General features: G+C 42.1%; 1 protein-coding gene across 1 annotated transcript in view; it reads right to left on the bottom strand.

Annotated features, from left to right (window-relative positions):
* The window catches only part of LOC130282826 (uncharacterized), a 34,329-nt gene that overhangs the window by 8,508 nt on the left and 414 nt on the right, over positions 1-25,407 (bottom strand). The window contains exons 2-6 of the mRNA XM_056531641.1: positions 24,455-24,546; positions 24,279-24,369; positions 21,318-21,397; positions 14,313-14,418; positions 1,468-1,510 (exon numbers count right to left, since the gene is read on the bottom strand). Coding sequence (XP_056387616.1) covers positions 1,468-1,510; positions 14,313-14,418; positions 21,318-21,397; positions 24,279-24,369; positions 24,455-24,508 — 374 coding nt within the window. The 5' untranslated portion in view covers positions 24,509-24,546. The remainder of the gene's footprint in view (positions 1-1,467; positions 1,511-14,312; positions 14,419-21,317; positions 21,398-24,278; positions 24,370-24,454; positions 24,547-25,407) is intronic.

Genomic DNA, 25,407 nt, shown 5'->3' with positions numbered 1-25,407 from the left:
TCCCCTTGTCACATTCCCCCCTCCCCTTGTCACATTCCCCCCTCCCCTTGTCACATTCCCCCCTCCCCCTGTCACATTCCCCCCTCCCCCTCCCCTTGTCACATTCCCCCTCCCCTTGTCACATTCCCCCCTCCCCTTGTCACATTCCCCCCTCCCCTTGTCACATTCCCCCCTCCCCTTGTCACATTCCCCCCTCCCCTTGTCACATTCCCCCCTCCCCTTGTCACATTCCCCCCTCCCCTTGTCACATTCCCCCCTCCCCCCTCCCCTTGTCACATTCCCCCCTCCCCTTGTCACATTCCCCCCTCCCCTTGTCACATTCCCCCCTCCCCTTGTCACATCCCCCCCTCCCCTTGTCACATTCCCCCCTCCCCCTGTCACATTTTCCCCTCCCCCTGTCACATTTTCCCCTCCCCCTGTCACATTCCCCCCCTCCCCTTGTCACATTCCCCCCCTCCCCTTGTCACATTCCCCCCCCCCCCTTCCTGTCACTTTCTTGTATTCTTGTACTGCAGCAATACACTGGGTTTCCTGGGCGGATTTCAAATCTTCAGCAGGATCTGGGAAACCTAGTGTATTGCTGCAGTACAAGACCTTTCCCCATCAGCCAATCACTGGCTTGACACGTGACACCACTGTGATTGGCTGAAAAGGGAAAGGTCCTACTGTACTAAGAAGAGAGGAAACTCCGGAGCGCACGGAGATGAATCTGCAGGGACCGGGACTAGGTGAGCAGAAGGTTTTTTTCTTTTTCTCCCTGCGCCCTTAGCTCAGTGTTTTTCTAGCAGGGTGCCTCCAGCTGTTGTGAAACTACTACTCTCAGCATGCCCGGACAGCCTTTGCCGGTCCGGGCATGCTAAGAGTTGTAGTTTTGCAACAACTGGAGTTTTGCAACAACTTCGATTGCTTATGCGATAAATCATGCAGCCCTACCGGACAATGAAGGAGTGGCTTCGTAAGAAGCATTTCAAGGTCCTGGAGTGGCCTAGTCAGTCTCCAGATCTCAAACCCGTAGAAAACCTTTGGAGGGAGTTGAAAGTCTGTGTTGCCCCAGTAACAGCCCCAAAACATCACTGCTCTAGAGGAGATCTGCATGGAGGAATGGGCCAAAATACCAGCAACAGTGTGTGAAAACCTTGTCTAGACTAACATAAAACGTTTGACCTCTGTCATTGCCAACAAAGGGTATATAATAAAGTATTGAGATGAATTTTTGGTATTGACCAAATACTTATTTTCCACCATAATTTGCAAATAAATTCTTAAAAAATCTGACAATGTGATTTTATGGATTTTTTTTCTCAGTATGTCTTTCATAGTTGAGGTATACCTATGATGAAAATTACAGGCCTCTCTCATCTTTTTAAGTGGGAGAACTTGCACAATTGGTGGCTGACTAAATACTTTTTCGCCCCACTGTATGTCTTGTTACAATGGCTGAGTGAAGAGGAGTGTAGATTTACATACCTCTTAACAACTCGAGAATGATTTCCAAGAGGTTCAGATGCTACTGTGAAAACATAAGAAATTTTTTAAGTTGTGGTATAATGACTTCCACTCTTTTCTATTGAACTCTTGACTCTATAAAATGACACGTAAATTAACGATTAAAATTTTTAATGCAAAAGTTGTTTATAGCATGGTGTAATTTTTATTTATGATATGACAACAATAAGAATCCACTGGCCTATTTAACACCTATATAAAATGTGTGTATGTTATTGTTTGTAAAGTGAAGGGGATTTACACCAAAATGTGGCTCTGGACAAAGCGCTAATCTCATTGGATCCAACATGATACCTATAAATGGTCAAATAGTTAAATGGGTGCATGCCAAAGACAATCTGCTTGATATATATGTATGTCTGCCCTTCATGTGTGAGGTAAAGCTTTGAAGTTCAAGTCACCTTAGGTGTATTCATGTCTGCCTCATGGTTCAGTATATAACAAAAACAATGATGCAATACCACCAGTGTCCATACATAATTAATGGAATCTTTTGTATTAAAGTAAATAAAAATATAGCATGCAGTGCTATTTCTCTCATGAGATGTGAACTGAGCTTTACTAAAGAGACAATCTTGCATTGGTTGGCCATTATGATAATTGCTAATTCTTACACTACTCACTTTTACTCTTAACCCCAAGGGCGTACTGGACCGGGATGCCTGATGAAATCATTCAGCAGGCATCCCGTGACAACGCCGAGGGGGCCTGAATTCACAACGGCGATCTGCGGTGATTCCGGTCATACGTGTGACCCGATGACCCAGAATTAGAAGGTGATTGGCGGTGTAGTATACACCGCCAATCACCTCCTGATGCTGGGGGGAGGTGGCGATCCCGTCAGACCCCCCCCCCCCCCAGGAGTGCTTAAGGGGTTAATGGTTATATTTAGAGATTATTGAATTTTTGAAAAATTCGATTTGGCCGATTCGCCAAATTTTCCGAAAAAATTAGGTTCAGTCCGAATTCATTTGCGGCGAATCGCTATTAAAACGGCTATTTCTGGGCTACACCGAGCCTCAATAGGATGTGTGCTGTGTTATTGAAATAATACTGTTATTCAGTATGACATGCAGATAAGAGGCGTCGCTATTAGAATCACTGTCGCAGAGTGGCACAATGACAGAGCCTGGAGGTGGCATCAGTACGAGGAGACCATATAGTGCCTGAATGACACAGTGCAGAGGTGGCGGCAGCATGAGGAGACCATATAGTGGCTGAATGACACAGCCTGGAGGTGGCGGAAGCATGAGGAGACCATATTCTGGCAGAGTGACACAGCCTGGAGTTGGTGGCAGCAAGAGGAGACCATATAGTGGCTGAATGACACAGCGTGGAGGTGTTGGCAGCATGAGGAGACCATATAGTGGCTAAATGACACAGGGTGGAGGTGGCGACAGCAAGAGGACACCATATAGTGACTGAATGACCCAGCCTGGAGGTGGCAACAGCCTGACAAGACCATAGGGCCCCACAACTGAAAAGATTAAAAGATATTTTTTAACATTTAAATTGAAGATTTCAAATAGATGAACCTAAAAAGTTTTATTTAATGTGCCAGCAGCATGAGGAGACCACATGGCGGCACAGTGACACAGCCTGGAGGAGGCAGCAGCATGAGGAGACCATATAGTGGCTGAATGACACAGCCTGGAGCTGGCATCAGCATGAGGAGAACATATGGTGGCAGTATGAGACAGCGTGTTTCTGGCATCAGCATGAGGAGAACATATGGTGGCAGAATGAGACAGCCTGGAGCTGGTGCCACCAACATGAGGAGAACATGTGGTGGCAGTACGAGACAGCCTGGAGCTGGCATCAGCATGAGGAGAACATATCGCGGCAGTATGAGAAAGCCTGGAACTGGCATCAGCATGAGGAGGACATATGGTGGCAGTAACTAGGCCCTTAAGACTAACAGGGAAAAAATGGTACACCATGTAGATGTACATGCATGGTATGCACTTATGAGGGAGTACAATACGCTCCACTACACTTAAAACAGTATTTGTCTACAACAGCAGCATGTGTGTATTTTTGGCTGGCCTTTCACAGTAACTAGGACCTTAAGACTTTAACAGGAACAAAATGGTACACCACCTATGTACGCACAGGTTACACTTAACCCCTTAAGGACCCATCACGAACGCGTACGTCATGAGTCCCGGTCCTGTGATATAACGCGGGGTCACACGGCGACCCTGCATCATATCGCGGCGGGCCCGGCGTCATAGTGAAGCCGGGACCCGCCGCGCGGCTCAGCTTTGAGCGCGCAGCTAAAGGGTTAATAGCGCGTGGCATCGGTGCCGCGCGCTATTAACCCTTTAGCTGCGCGCTCAAAGCTGAGCCGCGCGGCTAAAAACGACAGTGAAAGTGCCTGGCTAGCTCAGGGAGCTGTTCGGGATCGCCGCGGCATAATTGTGGCATCCCGAACAGCTGTAGCACAGGAGGAGGTCTTCTTACCTTCTCCTGCGCTGTCCAATCACCAAATGAATGCTTCAAGCCTGAGATCCAGGCTTGAGCAATCAATCGCCGAAAACACTGATTGATCCATTCCTATGGAGATGCATCAATCAGTGTTAAAGATCAGTTAATGCAATGTTATAGCCCCCTATAGGAGCTATAATATTGTATAAGAAAACTGTAAAAAAATCATTAACCCTTTGAATTATCCCTTCTCCTAATAAAAGTTTGAATCACCCGGCATTTCCAAGAATAAAAAAAAAACTGTGTCAATAAAAGTAAACATATGTGGTATCGCCACGTGCGGAAATGTCCGAATGATAAAAATATACCGCTTTTTAAACCGCATGTTCAATGGCGTACGCGCAAAAAAAATTCCAAAGTCCAAAATAGTGCAATTTTTATCACTTTTTATACCACAAAAAAGTGAATAAAAAGTGATCAAAAAGACTGATCAAAACAAAAATGGTACCGCTAAAAACTTCAGATCACGGTGCATAAAAATGAGCCCTCATAGCGCCCTGAACACAGAAAAATAAAAAAGTTATAGGGGTCAGAAGATGACCATTTTAAACATATAAATTTTCATGCATGTATTCATTATTTTTTTCTGAAGTACGACAAAATGAAACCTATATAAGTAGGGTATCATTTTAACCATATGGACCTACAGAATAAAGATAAGGTGTTATTTTTGCTGAAAAATGTACTGCATAAAAACGGAAGCCCCCAAAATTTACAAAATATTGTTTTTTCATAAATTTTGTCGCACATTGATTTTTTTTTCCGTTTCACCGTAGATTTTTAGGTAAAATGACTAATGTCATTACAAAGTAGAATTAGTGATGCAAAAATTAAGCCATCATATAGAATTTTAAGTGAAAATTTTAGAGAGTTATGATTTTTTAAAGTTAAGGAGGAAAAATTGAAAATGAAAAAATAGAAAAAGCCCGGGTCCTTAAAGGGTTAAGGACCTGGGTTTTTTCAGTTTTTTTGCACTTTCGTTTTTTCCTCCTTACCTTTAAAAAATCATAATTCTTTCAATTTTGCACCTAAAAATCCATATGATGTCTTATTTTATGCGCCACCAGTTCTACTTTGTAATGACATTAGTCATTTTACCCAAAAATCAACGGCGAAACAGAAACATTTTTTTAATTGTGCGACAAAATTGAAGAAAAAAATTTCATTTTGTAATTTTTGGAGGCCTCCGTTTCTACGCAGTAATTTTTTGTTAAAAATGACACCTTTTCTTTATTCTGTAGGTCCACACGATTAAAATGATACCCTACTTATATAGGTTTGATTTTGGCGTACATCTGGAAAAAATCATAACTACATACAAGAAAATGTATACGTTTAAAATTGTCATCTTCTGACCCCTATAACTTTTTTAGTTTTACGCGTACGGGGCGGTATGAGAGCTAATAATTGCGCCATGATCTGAAGGATTTAGCGGTACCATTTTTGTATTGATTGGACTTTTTGATCGCTTTTTATTCACTTTTTCATTATATAAAAAGTTACCAAAAATACACTATTTTGGACTTTTACTGTGCGGTTTAAATAACAATATATTTTTTATAATTTGGACATTTCCACACGCAGCGATACCACATATGCTTTATTTTTATTTACACAGTTTTTTTTAAATGGGAAAAGGGGGTGATCTTTATTAACATTTTATTTTACCTTTTTTTTTTGCAATGTTATAGCCCCTCTAGTGGCTATAACACTGCACACACTGATCTTTTACACTAATCATTGTTATCCTATTGGATAACATTGATCAATGATTATGCCGCTTGACTGCTCATGCCTGGATCTCAGGCACTGAGCAGTTATTCGGCGATCGGACACACAGGAGGAAGGTAGGGACCCTCCTTGTGTCCTCACGCCGTGGCCCCAAGTTATAGAAAGGGAGCGGACTCAGGGAGTAAAGGGAAGCCCTGGGTCCTTAAGAGGTTAATAGTGGACAATATGCTCCGTTATGCAACCTGTATTAGGCACTAATAGCAGGTGATTATGGCTTTTAGTGCTCTGCTCACCCTAACTGGCTGGCTACTGTTAGCTTTTCAGTTGTTGTACACCCCAGTGCTGCAGCACACAGTCACTGTGTACTACACCCAAAATTGCACTCTCTCTCTCTCTCTCTCTCTCTCTCAATCGCTCTCCCTTCCCTATCAGTGCTTCTAGGCTGGATTTGGTCTCGAGGTGAATCACTGCTGTAAAATTGCTTTTCTGTACAACACACACTGCTCTCTGTCCCTCTCTCTGCAATAGAATGCTGGAATGGCTGGCCGGCAATATGGCTGCCGATTTTATAGGGCTGTGACATAGGGGTGGCTGGTTGCTGATAGGCTGCATGCTGCATGTGATTCAGGGTCATCTCGCCTACCTGTGTTTGCGCCTTCCCAGCATTCCTTGCCCCATGTCCTGAGATGTGGAGCCGCCATCTTAGATGCACTGGAGCCTGGACTGCACTAAATGGAGTTTAATGAAGTGATTCGTGCGACCGAATCGCGGCGATATTTGGATTTGTTGCGAAGCAAATTTTTTCTGAAATTTCTAACTAATTTGGAGTCGTCAGATTCGATTTTCTAATCCCTAGTTATATTTAGACAAGAGACTTTATGTCTTGATGGAAACTGAAGCCAGTCTAAAATTTCCCCTGAGATCTGATGTAAAGGATCAAGTAACTACCCATAAGGTGTTCATACATCTTCAATAGCTGTTGGGTCATTCCTCCTGACTCCTCCGTACACATGTACACTTGGCTTAGCATGCATGTGTTCTCAATTGGGAAAGGGGTCACTACAATTACCTCTGTAATCTATCATACCCAATCCTTCTTTCCCCCTAACATTTTCTGTTGGGGTAGAGTTGGACAACCCCCAACGACCCCCCCCCCCCCCACACACACACATCTCTTAATGTGTATATGCACCTACAGAGTTGGAGGGTTTAAAGTGGCACTGTCATTAAAATTACCTTATGGTATGTTGCATTATCCAACATTAAGAAAAAAAATAAAATAAAAAGCAGATTTTTTTTTTTTTTTTTAACTTGACAAAGATTTTTTATGAAAACAAACAAACAAACAAAACTGCACCACATTTGTCTGCAGGTTGGGTGTGGTTTGCAGCTCAGTTCCATTTAAGTGAATAGAGCCAAGTTGTAATACCACATACAAGCTGTGGATAAATGTGGTGCTGTTTCTGAAAATAAAACAGCTTTGTTTTTGTTTTTTAAATGCTGAATAACCCCTTTAATATTGGCCTGGGTCATAGTGCAGAGACCCCCCTCTGATAGTTACAGCCGGGTGGAGTACACAGCAGCATGCTTCACTCCCCGGATCGGCGCGCATTCTGACAGATGTGCTCCATAAACTATAATGGAGCACATTAGTCGGACTGCTAGTGATCGTAGGAGGTCTCAGCAACTGACTGATCTTAAAGGGGTATTCCAGGCAAAAACTTTTTTTATATATCAACTGGCTCCGGAAAGTTAAACAGATTTGTAAATTACTTCTATTAAAAAATCTCAATCCTTACAATAGTTATTAGCTTCTGAAGTTGAGTTGCTGTTTTCTGTCTAACTGCTTTCTGGTGACTCACGTCTCGGGAGCTGTCCAGCTCCTATGGTGATATTCTCCCATCATGCAAGGGATATTCTCCCATCATGCACAGCTCCCGTGACGTGACATCATCATTGAGCAGTTAGACAGAAAACTTCAGAAGCTAATAACTATTGGAAGGATTAAGATTTTACAGTAATTTACAAATCTTAGAAAAATAGACAAAAATACCCAGACCTCAAGGAAGGTAAACTATATGAATCAATTGAAGGAAACAAGGATTGTGCTTCAATTATAATAGGATATACAGATTTTATTAAAAATTGATATAAAATATTCCACCTCACAAGGGGCCCCTTGTGAGAGGAGTAGACAATGACCTAAAATAGACTATCACTGGTAACTAATTAATATCACAGAATGCACTAGTAAACTGGAACAGTTATAGACAAATTGTACTGCAATAGTGGAGGCAAAATATGAGGATATGGACTGAAAGAGTTAAAAGACCCTTGAATTGCTGGAAAGTCTCTTGGAAATCAGTCCTTTTCACTGGAGAGATGATAATGTAATATTGTAACAAGTTCCCCTTAATGGATGGCAATGAAACAATGTTTGGTGTGTTAAACTGAGGCCCCCCATGTCGGCGATCGCCGCAAATCGCAAGGGAAATCGCCCTTGCGATCTGCGGCGATACCGGGCTGATCGGGTCTCTGAGACCCGACCGCCCGGTAATTTTGCATGATCCCAGCTGTCACAGACAGCCAGGACCATGCTAAAGCATAGGAGCGAGGTGGCAAGCCTGCCACCTCCTCCGATCCCCTGCGATTCTTCGGTTAGTTAACCGACCAATCGCAGGGGGGGGCGGTTACTTCCTCCCGTCCTGCCCGGCCCCTTGAAGTCCGGAGAGGACGGGAGGAAGACCGGAGGACGCGGCGGGGGACGGGGGAGTGCTGGGGACCGGCCCCGGTACTTGCCTCGTCCCTGAAGACCCGGATCCCGGCGAGGAAGATGGCGGCGGCGGCGACAGGTGAGTAGATCTTCAGCCGCAGTAGGGCCCTTTACAGTAATGCACGTCGCCGTAAAGCGACATGCATTGCTGTATTGGGACCCTGTATACTACAACTCCCAGCATGCCCAGACAGCCCTTGGCATCTGGGCATGCTGGGAGTTGCAGTTTTGCAACATCTGGAGGTCCACAGTTTTGGGACCACTGTGCCCTTCCAGATGTTGCAAAACTACACATTCTCAGCATGCCCTTACTGTCCAGGCATGCTGGGAGTTGTGGTTCTGTAACATCTGGCCCTTCAGATGTTGCAGAACTACAACTCCCAGCATGCCTGGACAGTAAGGGCATACTGGGAGTTGTAGTTTTGCAACATCTGGAAGGGCACAGATTGGGAACCACTGTATTAGGGGTCTGCAAACTGTAGTCCTCCAGATGTTGAAACTACAACTCCAAGCATGCTGGGAGTTGTAGTTCGGCAACATCTGGCTCTAAAGATGTTGCCGAACTACTACTCCCAGCATGCCTGAGAATGTTTGGGAGTTGTGGTTTTACAACAACAGGAGGCACACTGGTTGGGAAACATTGTCTGTTTCCTAACTCAGTGTTTCCCAACCCGTGTGCCTCCAGCTGTTGCAAAACTATAACTACCAGCACGCACTGATAGACTGTGCATGCTGGGAGTTGTAGTTTTGCAACAGCTGGAGGTTACCCCCCCTGTGAATGTACAGGGTACATTCACATGGGCAGGGGCTTACAGTGATCAGGCTGCAAGTTTGCAATGCAGCAAATTTTTCGCGGCAGCTCAAACTCGCAGCGGGAAAATCGCTGTAACCCCCCGCCCGTGTAACTGTACCCTAAAAACACTACACTACCACAAAATAAAATAAAAAGTAAAAAACACTACATATACACATACCCCTACACAGCCCCCCTCCCCAATAAAAATGAAAAACGTCTGGTACGCCACTGTTTTCAAAATGGAGCCTCCAGCTGTTGCAAAACAACAACTCCCAGTATTGCCGGACAGCCGTCGACTGTCCAAGCATGCTGGGAGTTTTGCAACAGCTGGAGGCACCCTGTTTGGGAATCACTGGCGTAGAATACCCCTATGTCCACCCCTATGCAAATCCCTAATTCAGGCCTCAAATGCGCATGGCGCTCTCACTTCGGAGCCCTGTCGTATTTCAAGACAACAGTTTAGGGTCACATATGGGGTATCGCCGTACTCGGGAGAAATTGCCTTACAAATTTTGGGGGTCTTTTTCTCCTTTCACCCCTTATGAAAAGGTGAAATTGGGGTCTACACCAGCATGTTAGTGTAAAAAAATACATTTTTTACACTAACATGCTGGTGTTGCCCTATACTTTTCATTTTAACAAGAGGTAAAAAGGGAAAAAAGTCCCCCAAAATATGTAATGCAATTTCTCCCGACTACGGAGATACCCCATATGTGGGCGCAAAGTGCTCTGGGGGCGCACAACAAGGCCCAGAAGGGAGAGTGCACCATGTACATTTGAGGTGATTTGCACAGGGGTGGCTGATTGTTACAGCGGTTTTGACAAACGCAAAAAAAAAAAAAAAAAAAACACATGTGACCCCATTTCGGAAACTACACCCCTCACGGAATGTAATGAGGGGTGCAGTGAGAATTTACACCCCACTGGTGTCTGACAGATCTTTGGAACAGTGGGCTGCGCAAATTAAAAATTTTGTACAGCCCACTGTTCCAAAGATCTGACAGACACCAGTGGGGGGTAAATGCTCACTGTACCCCTGTTTACGTTCCTCAAGGGGTCTAGTTTCCAAAATGGTATGGCATGTGGGTATTTTTTGCGGTCCTGGCACCATAGGGGCTTCCTAAATGCGACATGCCCCCGAGCAAAATTTGCTCTCAAAAAGCCAAATATGACTCCTTCTCTTCTGAGCATTGTAGTTCGCCCATAGTGCACTTCAGGTCAACTTATGGGGTACCTCCATACTCAGAAGAGATGGGGTTACAAATTTTGGGGTGTATTTTCTGCTATTAACCCTTGCAAAAATGTGAAATTTGGGGGGAAACACACATTTTAGTGAACTTTTTTTAAACATTTTTTTACATATGCAAAAGTCGTGAAACACCTGTGGGGTATTAAGGCTCACTTTATTCCTTGTTACGTTCCTCAAGGGGTATAGTTTCCAAAATGGTATGTCATGTGTTTTTTTCCTGTTCTGGCACCATAGGGGCTTCCTAAATGCAACATGCCCCCTAAAAACCATTTCAGAAAAACGTACGCTCCAAAATCCCCTTGTCGCTCCTTCCCTTCTGAGCCCTCTACTGCGCCCGCCGAACACTTTACATAGACATATGAGGTATGTCCTTACTCGAGAGAAATTGGGCTACAAATATAAGTATACATTTTCTCCTTTTACCCCTTGTAAAAATTCAAAAATTGGGTCTACAAGAACATGCGAGTGTAAAAAAAGAAGATTGTGAATTTTCTCCTTCACTTTGCTGCTATTCCTGTGAAACACCTAAAGGGTTAAAATGCTGACAATGTCATTTTGAATACTTTGGGGGGTGCAGTTTTTATAATGGGGTCATGTGTGGGGTATTTCTAAGATGAAGACCCTTCAAATCCACTTCAAACCTGAACTGGTCCCGTAAAAATTGTGATTTTGGAAATTTTGTGAAAAATTGGAAAATTGCTGCTGAACTTTGAAGCCCTCTGGTGTCTTCCAAAAGTAAAAACTCGTCAATTTTATCATGCAAATATAAAGTAGACATATTGTATATGTGAATAAAATAAAATAATATTTGGAATATCCATTTTCATTACAAGCAGAGAGCTTCAAAGTTAGAAAAATGCAAAATTTTAAAATTTTTCATCAAATTTTGGGATTTTTCACCAAGAAAGGATGCAAGTTACAAAAAATGTTTACCACTAAGTTAAAGTAGAATATGTCACGAAAAAACAATCTCTGAATCAGAATGATAACTAAAAGCATTCCAGAGTTATTAATGTTTAAAGTGACAGTGGTCAGATGTGCAAAAAATGGCCGGGTCCTAAGGTGTAAAATGGCTCGGTCCTTAAGGGGTTTAAGTTCACAGTTGCTAGTTTCACTGTATCACTGTGTTAGGACAGATAACAAGCAGCTTGGTGGTACATTACCGGTCCTGAGAGCAGAAGACTCCCGTGAGGCTGGATGGATCTAGCACTTGGATGATCACTGCAGGTGGGCTACCGCCGAGTCCCGGCACTGGCAGGCGTCGGGAATGGACACTTTCAGAGTTGGCACTCTCTGGTGGAAAAGTCCTGCCGTGGAGACAAGGTCTGCAGCAGACCGGTAGTAGATGCCTCTGCCTCGTGAGGGTGGTGTGTGGTGTCAGTGCCAGCACCTGCAGGATGTGCTTTGATTACACAGCTCGCTGGGGATCCACTCACTCAAAACTAGATGTAAATTATGGACCGGAGCGGCAAGATCAACAGGGTAGTCTCCGGACCAGACCAGTAAGGCCACAGAGGTATGTCCAGATAAATTTTAAGGGCCAAGTACAGTCAGTGATAGTCCGCAAACTGACTAGACGCGTTTCAGGGTATATGAATGGACCCTTTCTTCAGTAGTCAAGCTGACTACTGAAGAAAGGGTCCATTCATATACCCTGAAACGCATCTAGTCAGTTTGCGGACTATCACTGACTGTACTTGGCACTTAAATTTTATCTGGACATACCTCTGTGGCCTTGCTGGTCCGGTCCGGAGACGACCCTGTTGATCTTGCCGCTCCGGTCCATAATTTACATCTAGTTTTGAGTGGATCCCCAGCGAGCTGTGTAATCAAAGCACATCCTGCAGGTGCTGGCACTGACATCACACGCCACCCTCACGAGGCAGAGGCATCTACTACTGGTCTGCTGCAGACCTGGTCTCCACGGCAGGACTTTTACACCAGCGGGTGCCACCTCTGAAAGGGTTCATCCCCGACGCCTGCCAGCGCTGGGACTCGGAGGTAGCCCACCTGCAGTGACCATCCAAGTGCTTGATCCATCCAGCCTCATGGGAGTCTTCCGCTCTCAGGACCGGTAATGTACCACCAAGCTGCCTGTTATCTGTCCTGACACACTGATACAGTGAAACTAGCAACTGTGAACTTTAATACTTCCTCAGTTTAACACACCAAACATTGTTTCATTGCCATCCATTAAGAGGAACTTGTTACAATACAGTATTACATTATCATCTCTCCAGTGAAAAGGACTGTTTTCCAAGAGACTTTCCGGCAATTCAAGGGTCTTTAACTCTTTCAGTCCATATCAGTATATTTTGCCTTCACTATTGCAGTGCAATTTGTCTATAACTGTTCCAGTTTAATAGTGCATTCTGTGATATTAATTAGTTACCAGTGATAGTCTATTTTAGGTCATTGTCTACTCCTCTCACAAGGGGCCCCTTGTGAGGGGGAATATTTTATATCAATTTTTAAATAAAATCTGTATATCCTATTATAATTGAAGCACGATCCTTGTTTCCTTCAATTGATTCATATAGTTTACCTTCCTTGAGGTCTGGGTATTTTTGTCTCTTTTTCTAAATATTTATTATTGGCCCCATAGGTATAGGTGCATTACCCATCTGTCCTCGGTTGGTGATATAATTGTGAGCTGCACATATTTCTTCTTCTTTTGTTTTCTAGTAATTTACAAATCTGTTTAACTTTCCGGAGCCAGTTGACACGTGTCATCAGAGAGCACTTAGACAGAAAAGAACAACCTTAAAGGGGTATTCCAGGCAAAACCTTTTTTTATATATATCAACTGGCTCCGGAAAGTTAAACAGATTTGTAAATTACTTCTATTAAAAAATCTTAATCCTTCCAATAGTTATTAGCTTCTGAAGTTTTCTGTGATGATGTCACGTCCCGGGAGCTGTGCATGCTGGGAGAATATCCCCATAGGAACTGCACAGCTCCCGGGACGTGAGTCATCAGAGAGCAGTTAGACAGAAAACAACAACTCAAATTCAGAAGCTAATAACTATTGGAAGGATTAAGATTTTTTAATAGAAGTAATTTACAAATCTGTTTAACTTTTTGGAGCCAGTTGATATATAAAAAAAAGTTTTTGCCTTTACCCCTTTAACTTTTGACATATCTAGATGGTAATTTTATTTTTAAAAGGGGGCAGACTGGGTGAAAAAAAATAAAAAAAGCTATTCTCACTTGCCCGATCCCCTACCACTGCTGTTCTGATGTTCTCCACTGACTTTCACTGCCTGGTCCCTTTCCAACACACAGGAAATACTCACTCCATTGACTGAGGCAGGTCACTTTTGTGGCCTGAAATTGGCTGAGCTGGCATTTGCTCCTGTTTCCTGTGTTTTGAAATGGGAAGAAGTGGTGATCAGTGGAAATGTGGCGAGTGTCAGAATAGCAGCAGCAAGGCATTGGAAAGGTGAGTAATGCTTATTTTATAATAACAATCCTTCAGTCATGATAAAATCAGTTGATTGGACAAACTCCATTAAAAGTGTAGGCTGACAGTGGTGTGCGGATTATACAATCCAGCATTTATAGCTGGAAAGTCTCCAATAGTGCATAGTTTGTAGACAGTTTGTATAGGTAAACATATACAGCAATTTTTCCTACTAAAGATTGCATAGCAGAAATGTAATGTATTTGGTCATTAGCTTGTATTGATAGAGGATTGTTTAAAAGAAGACACTGATGTAATGTGCAAACAAGACAACACAGAAACTATGTGTTTGGTTGTTATTGCTTACCAGAGCTAAAATCTATAGGAATTTCATCCTCCTTATTATCCAAGTAAGAACTGTCTCCATCAAACACTGGATCAGTATTACCCAGAACAATATTCAATCTTTCTTCCTTAAAAATAAATAAATACAATACATGAATGAGCTTCTATTAAAGAAGATATATCATGGGGCAAAACTTATCTCCGATCCAAAAGATAGCGGACATGTTTTAGATTGCGGGGGGGTCCCAGCGGTTGGACACCCCGCGATCTCCTGTACGGGTCCCCAGCTCTTCCCTGGAGCGCATGTCACGACCCCCGCACGAAGCAGGGGCCACCACGCCCCCTCCATATATCTCTATGGGAGAGCCGTTCTGCTTTCTCTGGCACTGCCTTAGAGATATATGGAGGGGATGTGGCGGAGATCGTGGGGGTCCCAGCAGTTGGACCCCCTGCAATCTAAAACTTATCCTTTATCCTTTGGTTTTTTTCAGGATACTTCTCCTTTAATATATTGGTAATCTCAAAGAGAAACGTTTTAAACCAAAGAGGCGGCACATATTTGCACCCACATCTTGGTTCTTATAAACCCTGACAGACTAAGGTGCATAGGAGGAAAAGAATAAGTACAGTGGGGATCAAAAGTCTAGGCACCCCAGGTAAAAATTTGTATTAATGTGCATAAAGCAGCCAAGAAAAGATGGAAAAATCTCCAAAAGGCATCAAATTACAGATTAGACATTCTTATAATATGTCAACAAAAGTTAGATTTTATTTCCATCATTTACACTTTCAAAATAACAGAAAACAAAAAAATGGCATCTGCAAAAGTTTGGGCACCCTGCAGAGTTAATATCTTGTACTGCCCCCTTTGGAAAGTATCACAGCTTGTAAACGCTTTTTTGTAGCCAGCCAAGAGTCGTTCAATTCTTAAGTCCAAACAAGAATACCAATCGGCACTGCCTCTCCTTCACTAAAACACTTCGAATAGACGCGGACTCAACCAGTGCTCATTAAATCTTGCTCCTGTCGGTGCTCAGTGGTATAAAGTTATAGTTTGCAGTAAATACCTTGTGTAGAAAGAAGCCACGGCACTCGATCCGGATGCAATTAAAAGGCTTTATTCCCTAAGATCACTAACGGAACCAGGCAGGGATGTCCGTTGTCCCCTCTGATTTTTATTATGGTCATGGAAACACTAGCTTCAAAAATAAGAGCGGACCCCTGCATTGAAGGGATATCGGTGGGTAATTCTCAACATAAAATCAGTCTATACGCAGATGATGTCTTGCTTTTACTGTCAAATCCGCTAGACTCTTTGTCTTCAGTCAGATCTCACATTCAGGTCTTTGGTAACCTCACTTATTATAAAATAAACGAATCAAAATCCGTCCTCCTTAATATAAACCTCCCAGATAAAATTGTCACACAGATCTCTTTTAGTTTTCCTTATAGATGGGCTACATCTGGTATCCCTTATTTGGGTATAGATATTACCAACTCCCATCACACCTTAATAGAAGCAAATATCCCCTCATTTATCAATTCACTACAATTGGAGTTAAATAACATATCTCTTAAACATTGGAGTTGGCTTTGGCGAAGAATACTGTTTATAATGCTTTATTTATCTAAAATCTTATATTTATTTAGATCCATCTCTATTAATATACCAAAAAAATACATCACAAAGCTTCAGTCGCTGATGTCTAGGTTCATTTTGGGAGGGAACCGCCCGAGAGTGGCGGCAAATATTCTTCAAAGATCGTCAGCCAATGGCGGATCTGGTGTTCCTAATTTGCTAGCTTATTTAGGGCGGCTATAGTGATCAAACAGTCCTTAAAATGTAATGTAGAGGCCTATAATAGACCTGTCTGGGCAGATATTGAATCTTCGTATTTGGGTATCCTAGATTGGAGCAGTCTTTGGCTTAATCCATGCAAGTTTGGCGCCATGATTGGACCTATCCTGCCATCTACTAAATACGCTTTACAAACGTGGTGCGACGCCTTAAATGTGAGGGACACAAATCTGATATTTACCACTCGCAAAATCCCCTTTATGTCATTGTGCAAATACATCAAAAATATTTCCCTAGATGTATTGACTAATTTAGGGATTGCATATATAGGGGACGTTCTGGAGGACTCCACTATTAAATCTTTTGACAAGCTTCAGGAAGCCTTTGCAGTCCCGGATTCAGAGAGGACCACATACGACAAACTAACCTTACATCTGAAGAAATTTAGCAACCCCACTTGTAAAATTCCACAGTGTCTTTCGGATTTGATAGACTCTTCCACTTGTAGCCAAAAACCGGGCTTAGGTTCATTGTACTCTTTTTTTCAATAATGACTCTTATTCGGTTAAAACTAAATACATGTTGAAATGGGAAGAGGAACTGGGGAGAATGTTTCCGATCTCAATGTGGCTAAAGGCCCTTCACATAGGTAGACATTTCTCCAGATGTTCGAGTCATGGCGAACAGCTGGAGAAGTTGTATTATCGGTGGTACTATGCACCTAAGAAATTAGCGACCATATACGAAGGTCAGGATCCTAATTGCTGGAGAGGTTGCGGGATGATCGGGTCACTGTCCCACATTTTCTGGAAATACCCAAAATTAACCAAAATCAAAGATGACCTCCTATCCCTTCTACAGTCCATGTCCCCCACGATTTATATAATTCCCAATGAGCTGGCTCTCCTCATGCTAGGGATAGATGGGTTCCCTGACAGAATCCAGGTTCCAATCTGCCATATCTTACATAACTTTAGATTGTTAATTGCTAGGAGATGGAGATCACAGGAAATCCCTACTATTGCTGAAATCATACATATGGTAAATTATAACTTACTTTTTGAAGAGGTGATTGCTAGGCAGGAAAACAAAATGACTATGTTTAGAAAACATTGGGATGTCTGGACGTGTCAATTTGACTGCAATTGACCATTTCTTTTACACTACATTAACATTATTAAACCACCATCTAAGTACATAGTGAGTCTCTTCTTCTGAATATCCGATCACATATCTCATCTGGAGCGAGGCGGAATGCCCACGGAATTAGAAAATTAAGGGTAAGATACCTGTTTATATGTATGTTAATATCTTTAGGAGCCTTTTTTCTGAGGCTGTCATTGTCTTCATGTAGGTATTGCACGGTATAGGCCATAGGTTAATATAACTATCAACAGCATATGTGTCCCTTTTGGTTCGTTATACTGTTAGTTTTAGATCCTTATACTGAATACTGCCTTATGAATATTGTCAATTCGTATCATTTTCAGTGAATGTTTGATTGTTTACTTGTTTATTTCTTTGAAAAATCCAATAAAAAAAACTATTGAAAAGAAAATTGTACAGATTTGTAAATTACTTCTATGTAAAGGATCTTTGCCCTTCTGGTGCTTGTCGGCTGCTGTGTGCTCCGGGGGAGGTTGTGTGGTTGTTTCGGGTCTGCCCCGGTGCTCTCTGCTGACACCTCTGTCCATGTCAGGGACTGTCCAGAGCAGGAGAGGTTTGCTATGGGGATTTGCATTTACTCACGGAGGGAGGGGTCGGCGGAGAGAACTGTGGTCGGACTGGAGGGAACTGCGCAGCTTCCTGTGGAGCGTGCAGCAGCTGATGGGTGCTGGAGGGATTGAGTTTTTTTTTTTAGGTAGAAGTTAGTTACAAATCTATATAACTTTTTGGCAACAGTTTGAAATAGATGCGGGTGATGTGGGTCAGACAGGGCACTGGAACCAGACTTGAGAAGTGTATAGGGGGGGGGTGGGGGTATAACATTTTGTAATATTGATAATATGTGAAGAAAATTAAAGAGCAATTTTATGAAGAATGTATAATTAATATTATTGAAATGGAGTAATAAAGAAATAATAATAATAATAATAATAAAAGGCTTTATTCCCGCTGGAGGTACAAGGACACGTCAGGAGGGGGAAAAGAGACGGGACTACGTCCGTTTCACAGATCTCTCTGCTTCTACCGGTCCCTACGTCACTTCTCCTTCCTTCACACATTTAATATAATTAGGTAGAAGCAGACAGATCTGTGAAACGGATGTAGTCCCGTCTCTTCTCCCCCTCCTGATGTGTCCTTGTACCTCCAGCGGGAATAAAGCCTTTTAATTGCATCCGGATCGAGTGCCGTGGCTTCTTTCTACACAAGGTCGTTCAATTCTTGTTTGAGGTATCTTTGCCCATTCTTCCTTACAAAAGTCTTCCAGTTCTTTGAGATTTCTGGGCTCTCTGTCACGCACTGCTCTTTTAAGGTCTATCCATAGATTTTCAATTATGTTGAGGTCAGGAGATTGTGAAGGCCATGGCAAAACCTTCAGTTTACGCCTCTTGATGTAATCCCCCCTCTGGATTTCGAGGTGTGTTTAGGATCATTATCCATTTTTAGAAGCCATCCTCTCTTTAACTTCAGCTTTTTCACAGATGGCATTAAAGTTAGCATCCAGAATTTGCTGACATTGTATTGAATCCATTTTTCCTTCTACTCGTGAGATGTTCCCTGTGCCACTGGCTGCAATACAACCCCAAAGCATGATTGATCCACCCCCATGCTTAACACTTGGACAGAGGTTCTTTTCATTAAATTCTGTTCCCCTTCTCCAAACGCACCTTTGCTCATTCCGTCCAAAAAGTTCAATTTTAACCTCATCGGTCCACAGAACTTGTTTCCAAAATGCATCAGGCTTGTCTATATGTTCATTTGCACAGTTCAAACACTGATATTTGTGGTGAGGACGTAGAAGAGGTTTTCTTCTAATGACTCTTCCATGAAGAGCATATTTGTACAAGTATCTCTTTATAGTGGAATAGTGTACCAGAACTCCAGTGTCTGCCAGATCTTTCTGGAGGGATTGTGCAGTCAAACATGGGTTTTGAATTGTTTTTCTCACAATCCTGCGAGCTGTTCTGTCTGATATTTTTCTTGGTCTTCCAGATCTTGCTTTAACTTCCACTGTTCCTGATGACTGCCATTTCTTAATTACATTCCGAACAGAGGATATTGACATCTGAAAAGGTTTTGCTATCTTCTAATAGCCTTCTACAGCTTTGTGGGCATCAACTATTTTCAGCTTCAGATTTCTAGACAACTGCTTAGAAGAACCCATGGTGCTGATTGTTGGGGCAAGGTCAGATGAGTCTGGGCTTTTAAAACCTTTGATATTGACATCACCTGGTCTTCCCAGATGATTATTGAGAACAATCCATGACACTGATAGGTCTCAGCTTTGCAAAGGGGGCAGTGCATGCTATAAATTCTGCAGGGTGCCCAAACTTTTGCAGACGCCATTTTTTTGTTTTCTGTTATTTTGTGTAAATGATGGAAATAAAAGTGTAAAGTGTAAATGATGGAAATAAAATCTAACTTTTGTTGACATATTATAAGAATGTCTAATCTGTAATTTGATGACTTCTGGAGATTTTTCCATCTTTCCTTGGATTCTTTATGCACATTAATACAAATTTTTACCTGGGGTGCCCAAACTTTTGATCCCCACTGTAGAAAGACCCACATTCATTGAATATAGAGCAACTGTGGCACTCACCAATTATTACATTTTTTTTACTTTTACTCCACAAACAAGGGCAACATCAGTTTTGTGCTCTTTGCATGTTTTTCTGGCTCTGGCAGGAGTACAGAGAACACACCAAAGCAAATGCCCATGTTGTATGTTTGAATCCACTACACTGCTTGTAGAAGATGTGTATTATGAGTTTATATACTTGCTCACTTTTTTGAGATCCTCTTTACTTAGCCGTAGTAAATAGGGGCAGCAAAGAGCATCTCTCTTGTGGACCCATCAACTAAAAACATTTCATTGGCTAACAAATTAAAAGAGGTCACTTTATAACCCCAAACCAAGAAAGATCTAAAATCTAGTGAAAACCAAAAACCCAGACTACAGCTATATATGGACCTATTTATATACATAAAAATCTGGATTCATGTAAGATAAAGGAACCAAAGATATTACTGCTGAAAAATGAATTCATTTTTATTTTTTACTTATCTGCATATGCTACATAGCCACTCTGGTATTTACCTTAGGCTGGTTCACACTACGTTTTTTCCCATACGGGAGCGCATACGGCAGGGGGGAGCTAAAACCTCGTGCTCCAGTAGGCCTTCGTATGCGCTCCCGTATGTAATTAATTTCAATGAGCCGGCCGGAGTGAAACGTTCGGTCCGGTCGGCTCATTTTTGCGCCGTATGCGCTTTTCCCCCGGACCTAAAACTGTGGTCAACCACGGTTTGAGGTCCGGTCGTAAAAGCGCACACGGCGCAAAAATGAGCCGACCGGACCGAACGTTTCACTCCGGCCGGCTCATTGAAATGAATTACATACGGGAGCGCATACGAAGGCATACGGGAGCGCAAGGTTTTAGCTCCCCCCTGCCGTATGCGCTCCCGAATGGGAGAAAACGTAGTGTGAACCCAGCCTTACTGTGGCTTTATTTTTAATTTATGTTCCATTCTGACTTGGCCTTGCTGAATCCCACCAGAGGTGACTTTCTCTGCTGATTTCTGTGATATACTCATAGAAATGAATAGAGAGAGTGATTTTGGCAAATGTATATAAGCAATAAGGTTATTTTGTTTTAAGAACTCATCTAAACATATTTTTTTTATTTTTTTTGTAATTCTCAAATTTTTCTGTTGTGACCACCTCCTGAGTGATCTTCGCCAAAGATTCACAGTTCTTATCATAAAGAAAGCATTAACTTATTTTCTCCAGGTAGAAGAAGTGCCTCTTGTCTTTTCAGGTGGTTTAACATGAAACAACTTCTCATCATAATTTTATAAACAAGCCATCTACCTACTCAATGAATTATTTTAATCTTTCCCTATAAATTACATCCTCCATGCCCCTTATCAGTTTAGTTGCAGATCTCTGTACTTTTTTGTTCAGAACTGAATATTCCTGATGATATCACAAATATTGCTTTGTAATGCGGCAACGATGCAACAAGATGTTACACCTCCATGTCATACGTATGCCGATAATACCTTTATTTCTTTGTCAGGATTTAACAGAGAATAACGGAGTCTGAGGTGTCGCTCTGGTGTATTACTATCATTAGATCCATCTGCAGGAGAAAAAAAAAAAGTTGATTATTTGTTTTACTGGTCTCCACAAAAGTATATTAACTTTTTATGAGGATATCGTGATCCTGATGTGGAACAGGATGAAATTTTATTGAAGACAACGATCTGCAACTGTTGTGGAACTACATTGTTTATCTGGGAGTTTCATACTTGTACAAAGAACGGATGATGGACGTGGCTTCACAGTGAACTCTCAAAACTGCTTGCAGTTCCACACAGATGACAGGGAGAGAAGATAAAAATACCAGAGGACAGGGAGAGAAGATAAAAATATAACCAATGTTCAGGTAATTTAAGGGGCATTCCAGGGAAAACTTTTTTTTTATATATCAACTGGCTCCAGAAAGTTAAACAGATTTTTTAATTATTAGAAAAAGAGACAAAAGGTAAATTATATGAATCAATTGAAGGAAACAAGGATCGTGCTTCAATTATAATAGGATATGCAGATTTTATTAAAAATGTATAGAAAATATTCCCCCTCACAAGTGGCCCCTTGTGAGACGAGTAGACAATGACCTAAAATAGACTATCACTGATAACTAATTAATATCACAGAATGCACTATTAAACTGGAACAGTTATAGACAAATTGCACTGAAATAGTGAAGGCAAAATATACTGATATGGACTGAAAGAGTTAAGACCCTTAAATTGCCGGAAAGTCTCTTGGAAAACAGTCCTTTTCACTGGAGAGATGATAATGTAATACTGTATTGTAACAAGTTCCTCTTAATGGATGGCAATGAAACAATGTTTGGTGTGTTAAACTGAGGAAGTATTAATGTTCACAGTTGCTAGTTTCACTGTATCACTGTGTCAGGACAGATAACAGGCAGCTTTGTGGTACATTACCGGTCCTGAGAGCGGAAGACTCCTGTGAGGCTGGATGGATCTAGCACTTGGATGGTCACTGCAGGTGGGCTACCTCCGAGTCCCAGCGCTGGCAGGCGTCGGGGACGAACACTTTCAGAGGTGGCACTCGCTGGTGGAAAAGTCCTGCTGTGGAGACCAGGTCTGCAACAGACCGGTAGTAGATGCCTCTGCCTCGTGAGGGTGGCGTGTGATGTCAGTGCCAGCACCTGCAGGATGTGCTTTGATTCCACAGCTCGCTGAGGATCCACTCAAAACTAGATGTAAATTATGGACCGGAGCGGCAAGATCAACAGGGTCGTCTCCGGACCGGACCAGCAAGGCCACAGAGGTATGTCCAGATAAAATTTAAGTGGCAAGTACAGTCAGTGATAGTCCGCAAACTGACTAGACGCGTTTCAGGGTATATGAATGGACCCCTTCTTCAGTAGTCATGCGAGGCAGAGGCATCTACTACTGGTCTGCTGCAGACCTGGTCTCCACGGCAGGACTTTTCCACCAGCGAGTGCCAACTCTGAAAGTGTTCATCCCCGACGCCTGCCAGCGCCGGGACTCGGAGGAAGCCCACCTGCACCATCCAAGTGCTAGATCCATCCAGCCTCACGGGAGTCTTCCGCTCTCAGGACCGGTAATGTACCACCAAGCTGCCTGTTATCTGTCCTGACACAGTGATACAGTGAAACTAGCAACTGTGAACTTTAATACTTCCTCAGTTTAACACACCAAACATTGTTTCATTGCCATCCATTAAGAGGAACTTGTTACAATATTACATTATCATCTCTCCAGTGAAAAGGACTGTTTTCCAAGAGACTTTCCGGCAATTCAAGGGCCTTTAACTCTTTCAGTCCATATCAGTATATTTTGCCTTCACTATTTCAGTGCAATTTGTCTATAACTGTTCCAGTTTAATAGTGCATTCTGTGATATTAGTTACCAGTGATATTAGTTACCAGTCTATTTTAGGTCATTGTCTACTCCTCTCACAACGGGCCCCTTATGAGGGGGAATATTTTATATCAATTTTTAATAAAATCTGTATATCCTATTATAATGGAAGCACGATCCTTGTTTCCTTCAATTGATTCATATAGTTTACCTTCCTTGAGGTCTGGGTATTTTTGTCTCTTTTTCTAATATTTATTATTGGCACCATAGGTATAGGTGCATTACCCATTTGTCCTCGGTTGGTGATATAATTGTGAGCTGCACATATTTCTACTTCTTTTGTTTCCTAGTAATTTTCAAATATGTTTAACTTTCCGGAGCCAGTTGATTTATATAAAAAAAGGTTTTGCCTGGAATACCCCTTTAAGGTTGTTCTTTTCTGTCTAAGTGCTCTCTGATGACACGTGTCTCTGGAAACTCCCAGTTTAGAAGAGGTTTGCTATGGTGATTTGCTTCTAAACTGGGCGTTTCCCGAGACACGTGTCATCAGAGAGCACTTAGACAGAAAAGAACAACCTTAAGTTCAGAAGCTCCTAAGTACTGAAAGGATTAAGATTTTTTTAATAGAAATAATATACAAATCAGTTTAACTTTCTGGAGCCAGTTGATATATAAAAAAGTTTTTTCCTGGATAACCCCTTTAAGGTTGCATGAACAAAAACTGTCCTGAAGTGTCCTAGCCAAGACTATTGCATGTGCCCAGGAGGCAGATCTTTCGTGATAAGTGCCCAGAGCTCTGTGCACTTATGCTTCCACAACCCACCTCTAAACTCTGAGTGACAGATCTAGCGGCCTCCTGATTGGCCACTAGACCTGTCACTCAGCGCAAAGAGGAGGGTCGGGAAAGCTCTGGGCAGAGGATCCGCCTCCAGGACACTTGTAATAGTTGTGCCTAGGACACTACAAGACAGTTTTTCATTCATGCAACCTTTGTGACCTGATCTTTAGGTATATTTTATTGGAAATATAGACCAAAAAGGCTTATGGGTATGGACATCCCCTGCTGTCCAAGTGATACTGTATGCTTTTCTGATTACTTACTTGGGCTGATGTCAGCTGGTATCTCCTCCTCCTTAACCTTCACACACATGATTTCTCCATCTTCCACTTGCATACGTATTTGAATTCCACTCTATTATATAATACAGACTTTTGTTAATTTAGTGCAATAAAGTAATCTTTGACTGTAGAAACAAGAACTCATACACCCAGTCTACCTGAGGGTCTTGCGGTTGGAGAGCCCGGTCTTGCTTATAATCAGTAGCGTCCATCTTATGTAAACATTGAGCGGTCAGGCCATGAAGTGGTCCTAAAGTGATGAGGTGAAAATACATAAAAAAAACTGCTCATTGTCCCTGATGGCTTCTAAAAGAGCTCAATTCCGACAACAGCTGACCTTGTCCTGCAAAGCAACATCTGGCGGCATTGTAGGAAAGCGCAAGACATCATTTCATAGAACAGTAAATGCAGCTATGTGTTGCCATCAGTATTCTAAGTTACAGACACTAGAGGGAGAGATTTATATAAACCTGTGTAGATGAATAGTGGAGCAGTTGCCCATAACAACCAACTAGATTGCTTCTTACATTTTTGAGGGATCTTTTTAAAAATTAAGCGATCACTCTTCCTCTACAAAGGGTTTGAAAAGAGAGAAACAGAAGGCACTCCTTGTGGAGTATCGATTGTAACAAAGGGAGGGGGAGGGTAAATCACTGCTTACCAATATGAGTTGTGTACCCTCATACACAGCAATGTTAAGCGTATGTAGATTATGTATGCCCGTCTGCAGCCTTCCTGAAGTTTAGTTAATAAGATAGAGAAGGACTTCGTAGGTGCAGGAATTTCGGTGCTGGTCAAGGCAAGGAGTCGTAGAGGTAGAAGTATCCACCATGAGGTTTATTGACAACAATGCAACGTGTTTTGCTGCGCATGCGCAGCTTCCTCAGACATGGCAATTCGGAGTAACACCCGGGGTTAACCCCTGAATAAGTATAGTATGTAAGTATATATAAACATCCAAAATTAAATTAAAATATACATATATCAATAATTTAGACCAAACTATATATAGAGTAGAATATAGTAAAGAAATAATATATTCTACTCTATATAGTTTGGTCTAAATTATTGATATATGTATATTTTAATTTTGGATGTTTATATATACTTA

Source organism: Hyla sarda, chromosome 7, assembly GCF_029499605.1.
Source record: "Hyla sarda isolate aHylSar1 chromosome 7, aHylSar1.hap1, whole genome shotgun sequence".
Taxonomy (NCBI): Eukaryota; Metazoa; Chordata; class Amphibia; order Anura; family Hylidae; genus Hyla; species Hyla sarda.
Note: the sequence above shows the minus strand (reverse complement) of the source record. Positions and strands in the feature narration are given on the sequence as shown.